Consider the following 24,484-nt stretch of genomic DNA (forward strand, 5'->3'; position numbering starts at 1 on the left):
GGAGTAATTTTATATATCACAGATTTACGAAGGAAAATGATGATTACAGATGAATTACATTACATACATGGTTTGATTCTGGTCTTTTACCATTGCAAGCTAAAACTTTTTACTTGAAATATAAGATGGACAGAGATGTGCTATCACATTGTTCTTGGACGTCCCTTAGGATTTATCATGGTATTATCAGGGCTCTGCAGACGGGATTGCTTATTTGAAGGGTGAAAATCTGAAGATTGGTCTGTGAAATATAAAATATCCTTTATTTTAGCTGCCATCACATTTTTATAATGATTGCACTCCTGTGTGGAAATCTCATTTGTATGATTCAAAAATTCATTGGCCTAATTAGGCTGAAATGAATGTTGAATGAGAATATGGATTGATTTGAAAAAGGCATGAGCCAAGTCATTTCATTGAAAAATTACCGAGCGCAATATGGTGTGATCATAGCTCAAAGGAGTTTCCCAGGGTCAGAATATTGATGACCTATACTTAGCATAGAGTATCAAAATCCAGTTAGTGGAAGTCTTCTAACCGTGATCAGCAGCACTATGATGCTTGTTACTCGAACCGAACAATTCCTTATTCTCAGATACTCATTGCTAGTAATGAGTATAATGGGAGTCAGTGGGAATTTAGAGCATTTTTCTGGCAGACCCTACAAGGAGGTCTGGGTGGCAGTGAAAATGTTGAGATGGATGGAAAAAGTTCTGACTGGAAAAAGAACAGCATGGAGAAGACACCTGTAAGCATCTCTGACTCCCATATCGCTGCTGATAACAATTGTTTCACACTTTTAGGGCTGACAATAAAACATTCAAAAGTGAAGAGAAATTGGAATTTATAGGAAAAAATGTTAAGAAACATTATTTCCTGTTTAATGACTTGAAATTTTTATTTAAAAAAATTGGAAATTTCAATATAATTTGTTAAGCAAGCAATAACTTCCAACAATTGGATGGAAGAGGTACTTGGATACACAGTAACATAACATAGTAACATAGTTACTGTGCAATTAATACTCAAGTCAATTAATAACTTTATAAAGCAGCAACGATGCGAGGGACCCGTCATGAACCCCCAACATAGATCTTAGACGGGCTACAAGGCGTGTATCCAGACCCGGAATTCTGCCACGCCAAACGGGTTTTTCTTCAGGTCTCTGTAAAACAAGGCAACTTTCACAGCAATATTCACAGCAATGTTAGAAACAGTCTCTTTAAAGCTTCTTTGCAAGACCAGTAGGAAGCACCTAAAGAGGTGCAAACTATTTACAAGAAAGTTTTTTGAATCATTCACTATCCATGATCCTACAGTTAAGGGTAATCTGGCCAGGTTAAGGGGAATGTTCCAACTTAAATAACAAAGATATAATCCAACAGGGTTAATTTAACTTTCAACAGTTATATTCAAATTAGTGCAGTTTCAATTCTTTTTCCAAGGTAGCACCTGGCGCTGGCTACTTCCTGGTCTGGGAAGATCCTGTGTTAAGGTTACGCCTGCTGCCAAGTAAACATCATCTGTTTGATCCTCATGTACAGTCAAATCATGTCCTGCAATAAGGGTTTGCATAGCCTGGGTGTGCGTAATAATTGGTGAGGTTGCCACGGCTGTTTCAGTGGTGGTTACTGTCCACACTGTTGTTTTAGTGATGGCTTTAGAGGCTGGTGTCACAGTAGAAGTAGTAGTGGTGGTGGCTAATTTGGCACTAGGTGGTGCTGTTGATGTTTTTGGTCTGATTTCCTTTATTTTTGGAACAGTGTCTCTGAGTTTCCTGACGTTTAAGGCGTACCACACTTTGTTACCAAAATGCCTGGTGTAAGTCACTGCGTCGCCAGGATACAGATCCCTGTCCTTCTCTGAGATGGGATTCTATGTCTCTCCTATTGACAAATACCTCAGCGTACAGGCCAGGCTCCTTATGAAACCCCCAGCCTCTTTTTAGCTAGAAGGCCACTACAGTGCCCTGCCTCAGTGGGGCCTGGTATATTTGTTTGTCCTTGTGGGCTTGAGCCTTAGCGCATAGATCCCTTTCATCAAAGGCTTTGCGCCCAGCCTGGTACTCCTTGTCCTTTTCCTCCCACTTATAGGCGAGCTGCTGTTGGTACTCCTCCCAGCTAAGGGCTTCCATGACCTCTCCTTCTTTCCTTTCCATCCCAGGGAACCCCATAAGATCTGTCCCAGGGTTCACCCAGTGCTATACAGTCTTTTCAGCGTATGTTTCACTGGGCATACTGGTAGGCTGGATTGGGGCTCTCATGTGGCTCTCCATCCCCATGGTCTGGTCTCATTCTCCCAGGATTTGAATCCATTTGTATCCATAGCATGGTGGTGCAGCTAGCTGGCCTACTAGAAGTTCCTCGGCTACCGGGGCAGGGGCAGTTTCCTTACCTGCCGCTGCAATGTCTCTGGTGTCATTCTCCTCTGCTGGAATCAGGGACCACCGGATGGGACGCTGCTCCTGCAGTTTCACTCCCAGCACTGCATTCCACTTGGTCTCAGCACTCCGCTGCATCCACAGGAGTTTGTCGCTCAGCTCCTCCACTTCTTGCAGGAACTCTGGGACTGCTGGTGACAGCTCGCCGCAGCTTCCATCCTAGTGGCTGGGGGAGTCCTCGGCTTCCACCCCACGCTCCTGGTCTGGGCTGCTCACCATGTTGTCCTCCACGTTCCTTGCTGCGTCCTCGTCTGGTTCCCACTCTCTCCTGCGGGGCGGAGCTTCTTTTTCCTCTTTCTCCCGCCATTCAGGATCAGGAGGCGGATCTCAATTGCTGATGGGCATGTTCGCATGGTGCAGAAGTATTTGGAGTGGGTGGCAATTATTTTTGCGCCGTGCAACTAGTCCCCGCCCACGATGGCGCACTTTTCGTTTCAAGCGTTCATCGTGGCGCTATAATGGTGGCAGTTTGAGTGGCAATTCACAGCGTACAGCCTCTTAATAAATCACGGTTAGGCACAGTCTTTTAGGCGCACATGACCCTATTTCAGTGCACCACCAATGAAACAGACATTCTACTTTGCACTCTGCTTGTAATGTAGACTCCCCTCCTATATTTCTTCCCCTTTTTTCCTCTCTACTCTTCTCACAAAAGTGAGCAGAAGACACCAAAGATTAAGTGCACGGGGGGGGGGGGCAATTTGAGTGGGGATGGGGGATTTATTATGTGTGGTGAGAATTGGAGTGGAGATGGAGGGATTTATTGTGTGTGGGGACAATTTGAGTGAGGAAAGGGGGATTTATTTTGTGTGTGGGGAGAATTAGAGTGGGGATGGGGTTTTTTAATGTGTGTGGGGAGAATTAGAGTGGGGATGGGGTTTTTTAATGTGTGTGGGGAGAATTGGAGTGAGATTGGGGGTGTTTAATGTGTGAGGTGAGATTTGGAGTGGAGATGGGGTTATTTATTGTGTGTGGGGAGATTTGTAGTGGGGATGGGGGATTTAATGTGTGTGGGGAGATATGAGGACACAAAATGAAGAGCAAAGGGGGAGATGGGGAAACAGTACAGGGGAATGGGGGGCATGTATGAGGAAACAGTACTGGGGAATGGGGGGCATGTTCGAGGAAACATTACTGGGAAATGGGGGCATGTAAGAGGAAATGGTACTGGGAAATGGGGGGCATGTACGAGGAAACAGTAAGGGGGAATGGGGGCATGTATGAGGAAACAGTGCTGGGGAATGGGGGGCATGTATGAGGAACAGCATGGGCAATGGGGGGCATGTATGAGGAAACAGTAGTAGAATTGAAGAGAAAATCCAGCTCAGAAAGATAAAAAAATTCTTTATTCCAAAATTGTTAAAAATGGAAACACTACCCACGATGGCGACAGCTGACGGCTGCTCCTGGCGCACACGCAGATTGTAGTTGTAAAATGCCACCATCTTTAAGGAGACCATATTCCTTTGTAGTGGAAGACTAACGGTAGACAGTACAACGCGCACTCTTGTGAAGGTCAATTGTCTCTCGGTCTAGTCTTTCCCCGTACACCGAGGTTCCGCTTTCTGCCCTTGACGGGTAACATGGCTACTGCCACCAGATTCATCCAGCGGCTGAGGAACTGGGCTTCTGGGCAAAATCTTCAAGAGAAGTTACAGCTTCGTTATACAGAAATTGCAAGCAGGACTCAGCCTCTACCACATCTTCCAGTGGGTCCAAGTCACAAGTTTGCAAACAATTACTACTGCACCCGAGATGGGTGGAGAGAAAGTTTACCACCTACTATCATTATGCCATCACAAAAGGCTCTGGTGTCTGGAGAATCTTCATCCAGCTCTGTTGCAAAAGTATTAAAGAAGCCAGTAACACCAGGAACTTGTCCTCCTAAGCTGATGTTGACACGTGATGAGCCGTACCTGTGAATGGAGCTTGGATAAAGTAATTTCAACTATTGTATCATAGTAATGGAAATAAAAGAAATGCACGCATATCTTTAAATCTTGTAAGTTGATTAACTGCTTCTGCCCCCTCAATATTTGTCATGTTGGTAAGTGCTTTGGAGGCTATTCTAATCATGTTATTAACCCCTTAATGACCAGGCCAAATTTTTTATATCTTATCATTGTCACTTTATGTAGAATACTTCAATAAATGTCATTTGATTTGGGGAAAAAAAAAAAAAAATGGAAACACTGCATGCCAAAATCAGCAAAAAGCAAATTTACAGAGGGACTTCCATGGAATAGGTGAAGGCGTTTCGAACACTCTCGGTGTTCTTAGTCCACAGCAAGTGATCCAGATTAAAAGTGTATAACAACATTCCTTGCCAGGTGAAGTAAGTATAGCAGGTGATCAAGAAAATGCTTATAACATAATTAGAAAGGTTCCACACATGATACAAAGTCTTTCAATCTATGAAGCAGAAGTTTAAATTACAAAGGAACATTCATGCACGTAGATATCGCAAAATACATAATGAAAAAATATATATATAAAAGAAATTTGATAAATAATGATTGAATGAAACAAACAAATAAAAATATAACCTGGACAGAAAATAATAATAATTACTAATGCAGCATAATTTCTTTTCTAAGGTTTAAGCCCATAAGTGTGCATGCGTTTAATAAATAAATCCAGAAAGCTTCTCTGTCTCGCAAATTTTTTTCCTTATCGCCTCCTCGTATGTCCTTATGGATTTATTCAATTGCATATATTTTTAAATAAGTAGTTTGTCTGTCATGTATATTAATTAAGTGATGTGATGCATTCGAAGTGTGATGTAGGGTGGGTTGCACTATGTCATTTAAATGCTCACGAAATCTATCTTTTAATTTTCTTATAGTAGAGCCTACATATAACAGATGACAATCAGTACATTCAATAATATAAACCACATGGTCTGAATTACAGTTTATGAAGCTTTTGATAGAAAAATTTCTTTGTTGATCAGAGCCAGAATATATTGCAGTTTTTTTTTGTATATGTGCAAGTTTTACAAGGATGCGTACCGCATTTAAAAAAAAACTTTTACAGACAGCCAATTAGAGGAATTTGTGGAAGTACTAGAATGCAGAAAATTAGGTGAAAGAATATTACCAAGTGTGGGAGAACGTCTAGAAACTATGCGAATCCCGTTTTGAAGAATTGCATCCATCGTTTGATCATCTCTCAAAATATTTAAATTGCATGTTATAATATCAGAAATAGATTTGAAATGTGCGCTATAAGTAAGCACTAACACTGGTCTATCAGTAGAAGTTTTATTCGAGCTATTTTCAATTCTTCGTGAATGAACAGACTGAATAAGATCTGATCTAGATCTGTCATCTGCTATTTTAAAAGCACGTTCCACAGACCAGTTTGGGTAATTTCTATTTGTGAGGCATTTTTTGATGACAGATTTTTCCTGTTTGAATACCAAATCATTGCTACAATTTCTCCTAGCTCTGAGCGCTTCCCCAACAGGTATGGAATGAATGGTATTGGAGGGGTGAAAACTTTGAGCATGAAGAATAGTATTTTGTTCCCCAAATACTGGGATTCACGCCATGTGGAAAATGTTCGTGTTGCAGCCATACATTACTCAAAAAAACACTCCAAACCACATTTACAGACTCAAGTGGCATTGTTCTGTCATCATTAAATAAGGCAGGCTCACGTAGCTATACAGGCAGCTAAACCGCTATACCGGAGTCCAATAAGGAGACTATGGTTGAGTCTGTGCTTTATTAAACGTAGTGGTATATTGATGCGGTGAAACTGTGAACAATGATATACATAGAATCAGTGCAGGGTATAGAACAAATACATACTACACATGATGTACATTACGCATAACATTTAGAAAGCTAGTAACTGAACTAGGAGTACAACTGGCTAGGCTAGGCTAATATAGAGCAGGAATTATCTAGAGAAAACATAAAGACATACCGGCAATGCAATCGCAAGGGGGATGAAGTACAGCCATGACCAAAATTTTTGAGAATGACACCAAAATTATATTTTCACATGATCTGCTGCCTTCTGGTTTTTATTAGTGTTTGTCTGATGTTTATATCACATACAGAAATATAATTGCAATCATATTATGAGTACCAATAGGTTATATTGACAGTTAGAATGAGTTAATGCAGCAAGTCAATATTTGCAGTGTTGACCCTTCTTCTTCAAGACCTCTGCAATTCTCCCTGGCATGTTCTCAATCAACTTCTGGACCAAATCCTGACTGATAGCAGTCCATTCTTGCATAATCAATGCTTGCATTTTGCCAGAATTTGTTGGTTTTTGTTTGTCCACCCGTCTCTTGATGATTGACCACAAGTTCTCAATGAGATTAAGATCTGGGGAGTTTCCAGGCCATGGACCCAAAATCTCTATGTTTTGTTCCATGAGCCATTTAGTTATCACCTTTGCTTTATGGCAAGGTGCTCCATCATGCTGGAAAAGGCATTGTTGGGCACCAAACTGCTCTTGGACGGTTGGGAGAAGTTGCTCTTGGAGGACATTCTGGTACCATTCTTTATTCATGGCTGTGTTTTTAGGCAAGACTGTGAGTGAGCCGATCCCCTTGGCTGAGAAGCAACCCCACACATGAATGGTTTCAGGATGCTTTACAGTTGGCATGAGACAAGACTGGTGGTAGTGCTCACCTCTTCTTCTCCGAATAAGCTGTTTTCCAGATGTCCCAAACAATCGAAAAGGGGATTCATCAGAGAAAATGACTTTGCCCCAGTCCTCAGCAGTCCACTCCCTGTACCTTTTGCAGAATATCAGTCGGTCCCTGATGTTTTTTCTGGAGAGAAGTGGCCTCTTTGCTGCCCTCCTTGAAACCAGGCCTTGCTCAAAGAGTCTCCACCTCACAGTGCGTGCAGAAGCACTCACACCAGCCTGCTGCCATTCCTGAGCAAGCTCGGCACTGCTGGTAGTCCGATCCCGCAGCTGAAACAGTTTTAAGATACGGTCCTGGCACTTGCTGGTCTTTCTTGGGCACCCTGGAGCCTTTTTGACAACAATGGAAGCTCTCTCCTTGAAGTTCCTGATGATGCGATAGATTGTTGACTGAGGTGCAATCTTTGTAGCTGTGATACTCTTCCCTGTTAGGCCATTTTTGTGCAGTGCAATGATGGCTGCACGTGTTTCTTTACAGATAACCATGGTTAACTGAAGAGAAACAATGATACCAAGCACCAGCCTCCTTTTAAAGTGTCCAGTGATGTCATTCTTACTTAATCATGACTGATTGATCGCCAGCCCTGTCCTCATCAACACCCACACCTGTCTTAATGGATCAATCACTAAAACGATGTTAGCTGCTCCTTTTAAGGCAGGACTGCAATGATGTTGAAATGTGTTTTGGGGGATAAAGTTAATTTTCTGGGCAAATATTGACTTTGCAAGTACAGTAATTGCTGTTAAGCTGATCACTCTGACATTCAGGAGTATATGCAAATTGCCATTAGAAAAAATGAAGCAGTAGACTTTGGAAAAATTAATATTTGTCTCATTCTCAAAACTTTTGGCCATGACTGTACAAGCGTGTTTCCTTGAAAGCAGACTGAAGGAAGTGAAGAGAAAATGGAGGGAGATGGAGGCTGAGCTACCATAATGCATTGCGAAAAGGGAGGAGAATCAGACATGGAAAATACAAAAACAGAAAATAGAACTGTCAACATGACTCTGACCGCTAGAGGGAGCCAAAGCAGTACAGAAAAATAAAGGTATGAATATATCAATAACTGTATACTAGAAAACTGAGAAACCTGCAAATTATGCAAACAGATAATCGGAGGTAACAAATTTGATGGCGGAGACAGAACAGGCATCAAAAAGTTCAACATCAAGAACAGCATATCTTGCAATACAATAGGGGTAATCTATACACTTACAGTGCTTACAAGTAGTATTCAACCCCCTGCAGATTTAGCAGGTTTAATAAGATGCAAATAAGTTAGAGCCTTCAAACTTCAAACAAGAGCAGGATTTATTAACAGATGCATAAATCTTACAAACCAAAAAGTTTTGTTGCTCAGTTAAATTTTTATAAATTTTAAACATAAAAGTGTGGGTCAATTATTATTCAACCCCTAGTTTTAATATTTTGTGGAATAACCTTTGTTTGCAATTACAGCTAATAATCGTCTTTTATAAGACCTGATCAGGCCGGCATAGGGCTCTGGAGTTATCTTGGCCCACTCCTCCATGCAGATCTTCTCCAAGTTATCTAGGTTCTTTGGGTGTCTCATGTGGACTTTAATCTTGAGCTCCTTCCACAAGTTTTCAATTGGGTTAAGGTCAGGAGACTGACTAGGCCACTGCAACACCTGGATTTTTTGCCTCTTGAACCAGGCCTTGGTTTTCTTCGCTGTGTGATTTGGGTCGTTGTCTTGTTGGAAGATGAAATGACGACCCATCCTAAGATCCTTGATGGAGGAGCGGAGCTTCTTGGCCAAAATCTCCAGGTAGGCCGTGCTATCCATCTTCCCATGGATGCGGACCAGATGGCCAGGCCCCTTGGCTGAGCAACAGCCCCACAGCATGATGCTGCCACCACCATGCTTGACTGTAGGGATGGTATTCTTGGGGTCGTATGCAGTGCCATCCAGTCTCCAAACGTCACGTGTGTGATTGGCACCAAAGATCTCGATCTTGGTCTCATCAGACCAGAGAACCTTGAACCAGTCAGTCTCAGAGTCCTCCAAGTGATCATGAGCAAACTGTAGACGAGCCTTGACATGACGCTTTGAAAGTAAAGGTACCTTACGGGCTCGTCTGGAACGGAGACCATTGTGGTGGAGTACGTTACTTATGGTATTGACTGAAACCAATGTCCCCACTGCCATGAGATCTTCCCGGAGCTCCTTCCTTGTTGTCCTTCGGTTAGCCTTGACTCTTCAGACAAGCCTGGCCTCGGCACGGGAGGAAACTTTCAAAGGCTGTCCAGGCCGTGGAAGGCTAACAGTAGTTCCATAAGCCTTCCACTTCCGGATGATGCTCCCAACAGTGGAGACAGGTAGGCCCAACTCCTTGGAAAGGGTTTTGTACCCCTTGCCAGCCTTGTGACCCTCCACGATCTTGTCTCTGATGGCCTTGGAATGCTCCTTTGTCTTTCCCATGTTGACCATGTATGAGTGCTGTTCACAAGTTTGGGGAGGGTCTTAAATAGTCAGAAAAGGCTGGAAAAAGAGATAATTAATCCAAACATGTGAAGCTCACTGTTCTTTGTGCCTGAACTACTTCTTAATACTTTAGGGGAACCAAACAGAATTCTGGTGGGTTGAGGGGTTGAATAATAAATGACCCTCTGAAAAGACTTTTCACAATTAAAAAAAAAAAATAAACAAAGAAATAACATTCTTTTTTGCTGCAGTGCATTTCACACTTCCATGCTGATCTACAGTCCAAATGTCACAATGCCAAGTTAATTCCAAATGTGTAAACCTGCTAAATCTGCAGGGGGTTGAATACTACTTGTAGGCACTGTAAGTGTCCTTGTAATAAAATCTATGTGGGCGAACTAAGAGGCCTTTAAAAGTCAGAATAAAAGAACATCTCGATAACATCCAGAAAGGCTTTAAAGGGTACCCCCTATCCCGCCATTTCTCTGACAAACACAATTGCTCATGCAAAAACATTGTTTTCTGCGGAATCCAAATAGTCCAGCAAAATCCTAGAGGCGGGGATTTTTTAAAACCAATGTCTAGGATTGAATCCAAATGGATTTTCACACTAGACAGTCTGGCCCCAAAAGGGCTCAACCAAGAAATAGAGCTGTATGCTTTTTAATTTAGAAGCCCCAGTGACTGAGCCCTCCGCACTCTAAGATCCATCTATCTCTAGTGAATACACCTACGCATTGCGGACCTGTAGTGGTCATCTATGAGGAGGACCAACATAGGGCCATAAATCACTGGCTCAATCTATGATATAATAGACATTAAAATGTACATTTTGTTATTTTATTACTTTATGAACCTTGGGCTCAACCAATAATTAGAGCTGTAGGGTTTTAAGATGTTTTAATGCAGAGTTGCACATCATTGGCTCAATTCATGATGTCTAGGAATATTAAAATCTTATTAAAATCTTATTATGCGTATTTAAAGGCACTTTTTTATTTATGGTTTTAATTTTGACCAGACACATTGAATGGGACATTTTAGGGTATATGTTACACTTATTTTAACATTAATTTTCTAATAAGAACATAGTTTTAATTCCTTTCCTTTAATTCTGCTAATCAAACCTGGCCATCAGTATTTAAACGGCTTCCAAGCCAATGTGTAAACACTAAGCCCAGTTCCCCGAACGTATATCTTCTTTTCCCTCAGTGCAGGTATCTATCTATTCACTCCTCTTTAGGTATTCAAATCCCTAGCGCAGGTGAAAAGTGTTTATCAGTATTATTCCTTTACTAGTATTACCTGCGGTTCGTTTACGATAGGTATGGCTTTGAATGGTTTTATAAGGTAATCCTCTGAGAACTAAATCCAAAAAATGTATGGAATAATTAAAAAATGAGTGAATTTAAGATTAAGCGGATCATCGATATACCTAGAAAACCATTTCATATGCTCAAAAAAAGGATTATCACTGCAAAACATGTATTGTTCCTCCCACCATGACTTCGCCAGATTGGCTACCGATGGTGAGAATTTGGCTCCCATAGAAACTCCATTATTCCGTAAAAAAAAATTTATTTTCAAATGTGAAATAATTATGTGACAACAAAAATGATAAAACTGAAATGATAAATGATTGCAAATCATGTGAATAAGGACTATCCTTTTTTAAATGATGATTAACTGCAAATAAAGCAATCTTATGTGGGATGGAGGTATAAAGCGCAACCACATCGCATGTAAGCCAACACCAAGAGGGATTCCATATCACATTATCCAGCATTTTAAGTACATCTCTGGAATCTTTCAAATGACCAGGGACCCGTTGTACTAGTGGCAGGGCCGGCGTTAGGGGCAGGCAGACCAGGCAGCTGCCTGGGGCCCCCGCTCCCCCAGGGGCCCCCAGCTAGCGGTAAGTCACGCAGCCACTATGGGGCCCCTGTGAGGCAGGGAGGCCCGCCTGCCACCAGCGCTGACTCCCCGGCCACATTGAAATATACCGGCGTCTGCGGTACAGTTCAATGCAATGATGGAGGAGAGGCTCCCTCTCCCATCATTCCCTGCTCTGCCTCTGACACTGTGGGTGTGCGCGCACTCACTGTGTCCCAGGCACTGCAGCAGCAGCCGCTGAGACAGGACCAGGGAGCACCACGGGCACAAGGGGAGGTGAGGAGCTTGTGTTTTTTTTCATTTTATTTACTGGACTGTGGGGCCATTCTCGGGAGGGGAGAGGATGGGAGGGAAGGGGGATGTGGGCAGTGCTATATGCTACTGTGTGGGCTGTGCTATATACTACTGTGTGGACTCTGCTGTATACTACTTTGTGGGCGGTGCTGTATACTATTGTGTGGGCTCTGCTGTATACTACGTTGTGGGCAGTGCTATATACTACTGAGTGGTCTCTGCTGTATACTACTGTATGGGCTCTGCTGTGTATGGGGCATGTATGAGGAAACAGTATGGGGGAATTGGGGCTTGTATGAGGAAACAGTACTGGGGAATGGGGGCATGTATGAGGAAACAGTACTGGGGAATGGGGGCATGTATGAGGAAACAGTATGGGGGAATGGGGGGCATGTATGAGGAAACATTACTGGGGAATGGGGGGCATGCACGAGGAAACAGTATGGGGAAAGGGGGGCATATATGGGGAAACATTATGGGGGAATGGGGGCAAGTATGAGGAAACTGTACTGGAGAATGGGGGGCATGTATGAGGAAACAGTACTGGGGATGGGGGGCATTTATGAGGAAACAGTATGGGGGAATGGGGGCATATATGAGGAAACAGTATGGGGGGATGGGTGCAGACATTATGGAGCGCGATCGGGGAAATGTAAGTGGACACAGTATGAGTAGCGATGTGAAAAATGTATGTGGTCAGAGTACGGGGGGAGAGGGTGATGGGATGTGTGCAGACACATTATGGGGACTCTGTTGAGTGGGCAGTAAAGGAAGTAAGAGGGTAAATATATGAGGAGACAGTATGGTGAACAGGATCGATGTGAAAAGAAACAGTATGAGGAGGGAGGGGAATAGTGTGAGGAGACAGTATGGGGGGAGAAAAGTGAGTGGGTGCAGAATAGAAACTGAGTATTGGTTTGTAGCTTGGGGGGACAGTGTAAGGGCACAGCCAGGAGGGGACAGTATACCAAGGAGGGGGAGTGTGATGAGAGAGTACAGTATAAATACTTGGCCCTATAGGAGGGACACAGTGTGAGAGGACAGTGTGAAGAGGGGGTCTGTATGGAAATGAGAGGTCAGTGTGAAGAGCATGTACCATACGAGGGACAATGTGGGGGTCTTATTTTGTGCAGACAATATAGTGAGGGGCAATTATTTATTCAGGAGCATTATAATGACACTTGTATCTTTAAGAGCATAAGAAGAGAGCATGTGGAGATTTTCTGCAAAAGAGCGGAGAAGATGGAAGTCTGCAGAGACAGCTGTGGATGAGAAAACTCATCATGGGGTCTGGACAAGATGAATAAAAGAAGGAGAACGACTCCAGAGATGACGTCATTTATAAGGTACCTGGATGTAAATGTTATTTGCGATACTGACTAACTCTCATGTTTTTATTTATGTTAGGAGCATTAAAGGGAATGTCCGGGTTTGTCATGAGTCTGCAGTCATTCTATGTGACTGCAGACTTTTGAATTCTCACGGTGTGCACTGCACTCTGTCATGCTGGCGATTTACATACATGCGGTCGCGTGCAGATTAGACATGTGTGGCCTCAATGAAAATGAACTGAGCGAGGCCAGGCAAGTGTAGTCGGAATGTGGTCAGAAGTAGGGTTGAGCAAAACGGGTCGGCCAGATTCAGAAGTCGCCATGATGTCGGCGATCTTCTGAACTGGAATCGGAATTCCGATACTGATTCCCGATATGTTTAAGATATCGGGAATCGGTATCGGAATTCATATTTATGTGTAAAATAAAGAATCAAAATAAAAAATATTGAAATACTTACTCTCGGACACGCCCTTGTTGTAACCGGGAGCCTTCCTTCCTAAGAATGAGCGCCTGAAGGGCCTTCGATGACGTCGCGGCTTGTGATTGGTCGCGTGAGCAGTCACATGGGCGTCACGCGACCAATCACAAGCCGCGACGTCCTTTAAGGTCCTTCAAGCGCATACTCACCCTCGGATGCGCCCTGGTTCTAACCCGCAGCCTTCCTTCCTAAGAATCAGCGCTTGAAGGACCTTAGAGGACGTCGCGGCTTGTGATTGGTCGCGTGACGCCCATGTGACTGCTCACGCGACCAATCACAAGCCGCAATGTCATCGAAGGCCCTTCAGGCGCTCATTCTTAGGAAGGAAGGCTCCCGGTTACAACAAGGGCGCGTCCGAGGGTAAGTATTTCAATATTTTTTATTTTGATTCTTTATTTTACACATTAATATGGATCCCAGGGCCCGAAGGAGAGTTTCCTCTCCTTCAGACCCTGGGAACCATTAGAATCCCAATGCACTGCATTGGGTTTCGTGTTTCGGCCGGCCCCCGACTTTTCTATAGGATCGGCCGATTTCACTCGACCCGACTTTTGAAAAAGTCGGGTTTCGTGAAATCCGACCCGATCCTATAAAAACAAAAGTCGTTCAACCCTAGTCAGAAGTATACAAATCACATGCTTGTGCTGACATGACTGTGAAGGTACAGATGAATGACCTCGGGGAGACCAAAACATCCAACACCGCGGAGACACCATCATGTGTTTCTCAACGCAGTGATCCAGAACACTGCCCCCATCCCTTTTGGAAATATGCAAATGCATGTAAAGTAAGCTGCGGAGACACCATCACGGGTTTCTCAACGCAAGCAATGAATAGCCAGGCCTTTCCCCGAGAAGGAACAACCACAGGAAGGGCAGCATCCAATAAAGGAAAACATCCAATAAAGGAAAACCACCTATGCCAAGCATGGTATCCATCCACAGACAGCTGTTTCGGGGTTTTTGCTCCTCATCAGTGTGGAGTAGGAAACTGGCTATTAGGAGCAGTGCCTAGTAAAAGGCTGGGAAGGTACAGATGAATGACCTCAGGGAGACCAAAACATCCAACACCGCGGAGACACCATCACGTGTTTCTCAACGCAGTGATCCAGAACACTGTCCCATTCCCTTATGGGAAATATGCAAATGCATGTAAAGTAAGCTGCGGAGACACCATCACGTGTTTCTCAATGCAAGCAATGAATAGCCAGGCCTTTCCCCGGGAAGGAACAACCACGGGAAGGGCAGCATCAAATAAAGGAAAACATCCAATAAAGGAAAACCACCTATGCCAAGCATGGTATCCATCCACAGACAGCTGTTTCGGGGTTTTTGCCCCTCATCAGTATGGAGTAGGAAACTGGCTATTAGGAGCCAGCTGTCTGTGGATGGATACCATGCTTGGCATAGGTGGTTTTCCTTTATTGGATGTTTTCCTTTATTTGATGCTGCCCTTCCCGTGGTTGTTCCTTCCCGGGGAAAGGCCTGGCTATTCATTGCTTGCGTTGAGAAACACGTGATGGTGTCTCCGCAGCTTACTTTACATGTGCTGACATGACTGTCCACCGGTCAGGGAGAATCCTAAAAGTGTGCAGTGCATGAGTTGTGAGAATTCAGAAGCTGCGATGTCAGGATTCAGCTCTGCAAGTTCCAGTAGTCGTCACATGGACACTTCACTCATATGTGACTTTCATACTTATGGTCCTGTGACAACGAGCTTCTCTTCTGCTTCTCTCAGTTTTTCACTGAACATTGAGAGCATTAGGGAGAGGAGCTCGTGGGCACATGACTAAGTGTGCAAATCGCATATGTCCTTGGTGGGGGGAAAGGGGGAGCGCAAAAATGAATTCTTGCCCCGGGTGCCACAAAACCTAGATACACCTCTGCCTGTATACTACTGCGAGCAGCGATTACCGGGTCTGGTAGAGTGCACAAGCAGTGAATCAGGGACTGAGGGTGTGCACAGAGAGAATGGAGACCTGTAGACTGCCCGTCCCAGTCTACGCCGTAGCCTGCAGCCTCATTATCATAGGAATATGTCAGTTAAATTGTTTTTCTAAAGCTTTATAGTGCAGTTTTAGGTCAGGGAGGGATGGTTAGGGATGAGCTAGGAAAGTGCAGGGACAGGTAGTGATGGCTACTTGTGGACATGTGCGGCACTTGCGGTGAGACAAAAAAATACTGCTAGCAGTGTTTTTTTCCATTGCCGCAAGTGCTACATTTGCCAGATTGCAGCAAAACCGCAAGTGTCGCACATGTCTGCAAATCCCATAGGGAATGAATGAGGCCAAATGCAGTGTTGCCATAAGTGATCCGTTACACGGCAGATGCAGAAAAACTGCCGGATCTGCTGCAAAAGGCTACTTTCACATCAGCAATGTATGGCAAAGTCACTGCCGATAGTGTCATACTCACCAATGGGTGAGGCAGCACTAAAAGTGCCTAGAGCAGCATAAACTCTAAATACGGCCCTGGTTGAAAGCAATGCTAAAGTTGAAAAACGCATCAAAAACGCTACGCGTGAACATAGCCCAAGTGGTGGAGGAGCATTTTTGTTTTTGGCTATTTATTTTGCCTTATATACAAGTCATTACCCTGGTAATGATTTACCTTAACATATTTCCCAAGAAAATCCATTTTGGTTTCGTTTTTGTATGTTTTGTATGTTTTATAAAAGTGGCGTAAGACTCTGACAACATTATTCACAGCAGTGACCTGGGAGTCAGCAATGCTTCCAAGAATCTTCCACATGCTGTTCCCATCAATTTCCACAGTTTCTAGTCCCTCTAAAGCACGGGTCCCCAACTCCAGTCCTCAAGGCCCACCAACAGGTCATGTTTTCAGGATTTCCTTTGCATTGCACAGGTGATGCAATTATTACCTGGGCAAGACTAAGGAAATCCTGAAAACATGACATGTTGGTGGGCCTTGAGGACTGGAGTTGAGGACCCCTGCTCTAAAGAACGCCAGGGGTACGCCATAGTGAAAATACTCGGGTCTCCCATAGACTTACATTGGGCTCATTGTTCTGGCCGAGTACCCGAGTATTCCAATTTGCTCGAACCGAGCAACGAGCACCCGAGCATTTTAGTGCTCGCCCATCACTAGTATCTATTTGAAATTGGGGACAATGTGGGATATTGGTGTAAATGCCATCGATTGCTACAGTATATCATCTGGTGATAACTGCCTTCGGTGAGCTTGCTGAATATTGAATGTCTCATCATTCCAGGAAGACCTTATGAATCATTATTTGTGGAATGTTAATATGGATTATGAGAGAGCTTCACTATGTTGTACAATCTTTTGTATATTCTATAAGTATTGTAATCCCTGTTTCTCCCACACTTACACATAGCCAACTAGATTATGGGGCCATTATCACTGTACTATTACCGATGTTTATGATGTGCACATGTGCCCGTCCCCGCCTGTCGTCCTTCCATTCCACGATGTCTCTGCGGTTGGTGCGCATGTCCGGATGCCATGGCGAAGCGTTCACACTACTGCACATGCGCTCGGTGCCTGATGCCAGTGGTAATGGCATTGTGACGCGGGCGGCAGGGTGTGCATCCATTGGACATCACTCCGGTCACATGTCTGGTTGCCGTGACTAAATAAGGTATAAGGTCCTGCTAGAGAAATGGAAAACCATCGCTCCATGATGAAGCGGTATACATGGACAAGTGAAACACACGTAAGGGACACAGGGAGTTCCTTTCCTGGTCTGACATCTTTTTTGGTGCTGTTTAGTGTTTATTGGTATGTTCTAACTGACCATTTTAACCATACATATTTATGGAGATTTTTCCACCACATGTTGGGGACTATGATGTTTAAGATATCTTCAAGAGTGTGAGATTGTCAGCAGGTACTGTACATACTACATACCTCTTCATAAGGACCTGTGCACTGCCTATGGCTTCTATGTGCTTATTCTTACATCATTTTTCTACTTGTAACTATATGTACTTGCAGCACCCTCAGGTAACCGGCTGCTGCAGTGATGTTGCCTTCCCTTTGGGGGAGGGTGATGTCAGGCTTGGAGGCAAATGGGATCCTATCTGTCAGGTAAGACACATCTGAATTTGGGCCAGGAGGTGGAAGCTCTGGACCCAGATTCGGGGGAGCTCCCTAACACTTTATGTATCCTGGTATCCTGGTCTGGAGGAGGAGCCAGTCAGTCTCAGGGAGTCTGAGAGAGAGAGTGGAGGGAGACAGTTGGTCTCCAGTAGCTGAAGGACGTCTGGAGCAGACGTGGGGGCCGAGCAGCCACGAGGGAGCTGCTACCCCTGGAAAGAGAAGCAAAAGGAGAGTTCAATTATGGAGGAACTTAAAGGAAAGAAGCATAGAGGAGGAAAGGGGCTCAGGAGGGGAACAGCGGAAGGGCACCCTCAGAGCCAGAGTGCAGAAGCCGGGTACCGGGAGCTTGAGATCGTGTTGTTCTCCAGGACACGCAACAGAATCAGAGGGGCATAGAACTATATGTCAATTGCCTGTAAAAAGCAGTTAAGCAGTAATTCTAAGAGCCGGGTCATCTAAGACATCCTATAAACAGGCTCAAACTGCCTATCGTACAGACATCTGTCTTAGGATAGGAGAGAGGAGACTTGCACCGAGCTTCAAGCAGCAGGGACCTAACTAACTAAATGGCGCTAGCAGGAAAGGCTTACGGACCTCACCTGGTAAACGGATTTCTTATTGCCTCCAAGCCGGCCGGACCACAGCTACCCTGTACTTAGTACCCTGGACTGAGGACTACTACCATCAGTAAACCAGGTAAAGACTTGCAAACCTGTGTCCTCATTCTTTGTGCATTTAACGGCTTACACCATCTTGCCGTACACCTGGGAAGCTTCACCTGTGGGAAGCTTTACCTTCTTGCTGCAACAACATCTCCCCAGAGGAACCCGTTAAGCAGCATCGGTCCCTACTGACCGAACACCGCAGGTGGTGTCACAAACATAGACATTACAAATCCCCTTAAAGACCTTTCCGTTTAATTGGACGCCCAGGGCCACGGACTGGGTCGCAGCCACAGTGACATCTTTTAAGGCTGCCGTCACACTAGCGGTATTTGGTCGGTATTTTACATCAGTATTTGTAAGCCAAAACCAGAAGTGGAACAAATAGAGGAAAAGTATAATAGAAACATATGCACCACTTCTGCATTTATCACCCACTCCTGGTTTTGGCTACAAATACTGATGTAAAATACTGACCAAATACTGCTAGAGTGACGGCAGCCTAAGAGCGACCGAACCCGGTACCGAGTACCCCGCTGCCCTCCCGGGGAGCGCCATACTAATAAAAAGTTTTCATTTGTGAAGCACTTTAGATTCCATCCATTCTCTTCCATATGAATATGTTTCCATAATTGTTCTCTTGTGTCTACAAGACTGGGGAGTTCCACCACTCCTCTTGGGCTATCTGCACAAAAGCTGTTCTACCCTGTATGCACACATGGATTTTTCCTCTCTGAACTCTGTTCACACAGGTAATATACAGATGATCAGGTTTTTAAATACATCAGATAGGGATTGCATACATTAGTTAGGACTGCTCTGATATGGGTATACCGTGAAGATTGGTAGAGCAGCTTAGTATACATTTTTTGCAAAAAACGTATCAACCAAATACCCTGTTTTTTACATCTTTTACTAGCACTTGCGGATTACTGCAATTTTTTTCAAACTGAGTGTTTTTGGTTTTACTATTCTCTTTTGTGTCTTCATGTTTCTATATGTAGTTGCTTTCTGGGTCAGTTGGTTGTCCATATATGACCATTTTGCCATGAATACCTTGTTCTTAGTGGCTTTTTGGTTTAATAACTGGAAATATTAGACCACAAATTGGGTGTCTCCTCTTAGCAAACCTTAAATGATAAATTAATAAAGGGGTCCTGTGTTTAGGACGTGTATTTATTATCTTCAACCACAAAATGGCTACTAATGGGCATTTCTTACTTTCAAGGACCCGACAGGTTTCAAAATTACAACTCATTGACTTTAGTGGCCACCATGTAATGACTCGTTCCACCTGTGGCAGCACTGTAAGAAATCTAAACTAAATATTATCGATGTTGGACTGGAAGTCAATAACATTGGGAGATCTTAAAATCATATTATCATTGGGGATCCTTTTGTTTAATTCTTCCTTTGAGTGTCATGCAAAAAGGCTTCTTCTTCACATTGTCCAAATATGAAAAAAGACGACTGAGGGGCGATCTAATAACCATGTATAAGTATATAAGGGGACAATACAAATATCTTGCTGAGGATCTGTTTATCCCAAGGAAGGAGACGTGCACAAGGGGGCATTCTTTGCGTCTGGAGGAGAGAAGGTTTTTCCACCAACATAGAAGAGGATTCTTTACTGTTAGGGCGGTGAGAATCTGGAATTGCTTGCCTGAGGAGGTGGTGATGGCGAACTCAGTCGAGGGGTTCAAGAGAGGCCTGGATGTCTTCCTGGAGCAGAACAATATTGTATCATACAATTATTAGGTTCTGTAGAAGGACGTAGATCTGGGGATTTATTATGATGGAATATAGGCTGAACTGGATGGACAAATGTCTTTTTTCGGCCTTACTAACTATGTTACTATGTTACCTCTTAAACGCCTGAATAATTACTCTGGTTTGTAAACTATGTACAGTATCTCTTGGCATTCATCTATGTAATTTTTCAGTTTTTTTTTTACTATATGTACATGTGAAATGACAAAAAAAAAATTGCTTCTGGAGTCACAACATTTCAGCTTTTCACAAAATGTTAGCTATCAAGAATATTTACAGAAAGACGTTTTTGCAGTCTAATTTTATGTTTCTGTATATCAGATTACCCGATTCAAAGGCATGAAGATTACTAGTCTGCTCGGATAAAGAGAGCATCATTCACTCCACATTCTTTCTACAAGTAATATTGCTGTTTTCACTGAAAATGTGACTGAGTGGAAGTCAAGGACTTGTGAAGCCAGGAAAGAATTTCTGAAAACAGCATAGAATGTTCTAACATACAAAAAAAGTCAAAATCCTATTTGGTTCCAATGCTTCCCATGCTGGTCTCTGCTCTCCTCCCGTAGCTGAACTTCCACCATCCAGAAAGTGTCCGCTCCAACCAATCTCTGATGGTGTAAATGCCACTGTTCTCCTGAATCCGCCATTGTTTTTCTTTTGTTCCTGCTCCTCTACATTCCAGACATATGGTCATCTCTTATTTGTATGTAAATTTAGTTTTGTTAGCCAAGGGGGCGTAACCATTAACTCTACCTTGTGCATGTCTTCTTAAGGATCACACTCCTTTAACTAACAAAATTAGATTTACGGTAATACGAATCTGAAAACTTGACCAGGTCGTATAAGTTAGTACCATATATTTATTTCTATGTGAATACTTTTGCTATGACTCCCTCTTTATTGTCTAAAGCAGGGATCCCCAACTTGTAGCTCGGGAGCCACATGTGGCTCATAGGACCATGACATATGGCTCGCGGCTATCTGCCACCTTGGTGCATTAGCACCAGGTCTAGCAAACAGCTAGTAAGGGCAGGTCTTCAGATGGTGACTTTTATGAGTAGCCTCAGACAGAAGAGCAGATCTGGATGTGTACATACTGGCTGTGCGATTGGAGAGATAAATTAAGCACTAAACTGGACATAGGATGATACTGCTAGATACAGGGGGTGTTTGAAGCTGGATGTGTTAGCGTGGTGGGAGAGCTTTAAGTAAGAATATTGAATGAGGATAAGGTGAGAAACCCTGGATGTAAGTATTCTACTCTGGTGTGATTTCTGTGGGAAAACTTTTGACTGCCATTATACCGATATGGAGGTTCTAGGTGTCATTACTGTTCGGGAGGGGTTCTCTGATTGTGGCTCGCAACCCTCTTTCAGAGCTGAATGTGATTCTCAAGGTAAGATGGGTTGGGGAACACTGGTCTAAAGGATGGCCATGTGCCCTGGCGACAAAATCAATAAAGCAAAAAATATTGGAATTAGGACTAAAACTAGTGTTAAGACTAAGGTTAGGGATAGTGTTAGGGATAGGGATAGTGTTAAGGATGGGATAGAGTTAGGGTTAGAGATAGAGTTAGGGATAGTGTTAGGGTTATGGATGGATAGTGTTAGGGTTACAGATTGTGTTAGGGTTAGGGAGAGAGTTAGGGTTAGGGATTGAGTTAGGGTTAGGCATAGTGTTAGGGTTAGAGATAGAGTTAGGGTTAGGGATAGAGTTAGGGTTAGGGATAGAGTTAGGGATAGTGTTAGGATTAGGGATAGCATTAGGGTTGGCGATAGTGTTAGGGATAGTGTTAGGGTTAGGGAGAGAGTTAGGAATAGAATTAGGGTTAGGCATAGTGTTAGGGTTAGAGATAGAGTTAGGGTTATGTATAGTCTTAGGGTTATGGATAGTGTTAGGGTTAGGGATAGGGTTAGGGATAGTGTAAGGGTTAGGGATAGTGTTAGGGTTAGGGATAGTGTTAGGGTTAGGGATAGTGTTAGGGATAGTATTAGGGTTGGAGATTGTGTTATGGTTAGGGATAGTGTTATAGTTAGGGATAGAGTCAGGGTTAGGGATAGAGTTAGGGATAGTGCACAGCGCAGTGCACATGCCCAGAGAAACAGCGAAGACGGACTGCAGAATTCAGCCAGCCATTATGGGAGGTGTAATAACACAATTAGTGGGATGACTAGTCTAGGGAAAAACAATACCCTCATGATTAGTCTCCCACTAAAGGTACCGTCACACTTAGCGACGCTGCAGCGATACCGACAACGATCCGGATCGCTGCAGCGTCGCTGTTTGGTCGCTGGAGAGCTGTCACACAGACCGCTCTCCAGCGACCAACGATGCCGGTAACCAGGGTAAACATCGGGTAACTAAGCGCAGGGCCGCGCTTAGTAACCCGATGTTTACCCTGGTTACCATCCTAAAAGTAAAAAAAAAAAAACACTACATACTTACCTACAGCCGTCTGTCCTCCAGCGCTGTGCTCTGCACTCCTCCTGTACTGTCTGTGTGAGCACAGCGGCCGGAAAGCAGAGCGGTGACGTCACCGCTCTGCTTTCCGGCTGACCGATGCTCACAGCCAGTACAGGAGGAGTGCAGAGCACAGCGCTGGAGGACAGACAGCTGTAGGTAAGTATGTAGTGTTTGTTTTTTTTTACTTTTAGGATGGTAACCAGGGTAAACATCGGGTTACTAAGTGCGGCCCTGCGCTTAATTACCCGATGTTTACCCTGGTTACCAGTGAAGACATCGCTGAATCGGTGTCACACACGCCGATTCAGCGATGTCTGCGGGGAGTCCAGCGACCAAATAAAGTTCTAGACTTTCTTCCCCGACCAGCAACAGCACAGCAGGGGCCTGATCGCTGCTGCCTGTCACACTGGACGATATCGCTAGCGAGGACGCTGCAACGTCACGGATCGCTAGCGATATCGTCTAGTGTGACGGTACCTTAAGTAGTATATTACCACCAAAGTAATAAAACATATTTTTTTAATATGCAGTAATCCATTAGACAATAAAAAGGGATAGTTAGAAAGGATAGTCACATAGCAATAAACACATGGTGGAGGTTTGAGAGGCCAGAGCAAGCTGTCAGATTTCATACAGTGCAAAAATGGAAAATGGAGCCATATCTCAGGAATAGAGAAGAGCAGGCGCAAACCCACCAAACAAGGGGAAAGAAGGTTCAAAAAGACAGTGGTGCTATTTAGAATAAGAAAAAAACGTAATTATATATATATATTTACATATGTAGCATGTGATGTGAAAGCTGCAAATCAGGGTAAGCTCGCCCAGCCTCACCAGAGATCATATCTGCCTCCTGTGGTTGATGCAATCTTCTACAAACAATAAAATGGGATCAGCTATTTTGGCAAGGTTCCTAAAAATTCAAATTGAATTTTATTTGCATCTAATCAATTCTATCACCTCTATTATTGATAATTTTGTTTTTGTCTCCGTGATATTATATACTAACTGTCTTCCACTTGAATGAAATGCATCGTTTTACAAATATTGATATGATATAGAAACCTCAGCTCAGCCTAATGACACCCGCAGGGTGATTATCTCGGGAGCTGATATACAATTTGTTGACCTAACAACATTTAATCAATTAATATAGTTGCTGCTTCATCATCTCTATGCGAATACTCTGGAGGAAACTTTGACTGGCAAAAAAAAGGCAGAAGGAGGTATAATTCATTTCTACATACATAAGCAAGAGTCTAAGTGATTTCCCAGATGTCTCCACTACTGGAACCAGTCAAACAAATATAATTATAGCCTGTAATAGGATGTATTACTTATCTGGTTACAGGAAGAACATCATAAGATCCAATTTATTATACTGAAGTACTGTCTACATAGCGAGGCTGAAGACAGTGCGCATCGAGTCTGAAGGTGGGAATTAAAAGAGACCGTTGGGCTTCTCTCTCCAAATCCTTTCATTATAAGGCTTGCCTCATTGTATTGTGATCATACGATCTTTTGCAACCAGCGATCAGATGAATCTTTTTGAGAAAACTGACGATACGTGTTAATTTTCCCTGCAGTGCCCCCACAGGGAAAATGAGGTATTACACAATTCCTCCGAAATGGGTTATTCATGTAATACATCTACATACAACTTTCTTGTGAATGAAGGATGCTTTTTGTAGATAAAAATAGAATAGAAGAGAGATATGAAAGGGGAACATTTTCTCAGAATCAGCTGAAAAAGTAAAAAAACAAAAAACTGAAAGCTGAATAATGTAGAGTCAGAGACCCTGATTACAGTGATCTGTCACTTACTGGTTTAAGTGTTGAATTGTTTATAAAAATCCCTGTTTTATCTCTTGAAGATCTCCAAGATCTCTAAATGCTGAGCTCTGTATATCCCTGCTCACACCACTGATTGACAGCTTTTTGTATACGCTGTGC

General features: G+C 43.4%; 1 protein-coding gene across 1 annotated transcript; it reads left to right on the forward strand.

Moving 5' to 3' along the window:
* Window positions 1–4,023: 4,023 nt before the first annotated feature.
* Window positions 4,024–4,362, forward strand: LOC138671772 (NADH dehydrogenase [ubiquinone] 1 alpha subcomplex subunit 7-like). Its single transcript, XM_069759920.1, has one exon. It carries the CDS (start codon window positions 4,024–4,026, stop codon window positions 4,360–4,362), a length of 339 nt encoding a protein of 112 aa, XP_069616021.1.
* Window positions 4,363–24,484: the final 20,122 nt, after the last annotated feature.

The sequence above is a fragment of the Ranitomeya imitator genome, chromosome 3 (assembly GCF_032444005.1).
Source record: "Ranitomeya imitator isolate aRanImi1 chromosome 3, aRanImi1.pri, whole genome shotgun sequence".
Lineage (NCBI taxonomy): Eukaryota > Metazoa > Chordata > Amphibia > Anura > Dendrobatidae > Ranitomeya > Ranitomeya imitator.

Bases quoted from the DNA above. Each gene is read 5' to 3' on its own strand.
- LOC138671772 (XM_069759920.1), top strand. From the start codon at position 4,024: ATGGCTACTGCCACCAGATTCATCCAGCGGCTGAGGAACTGGGCTTCT.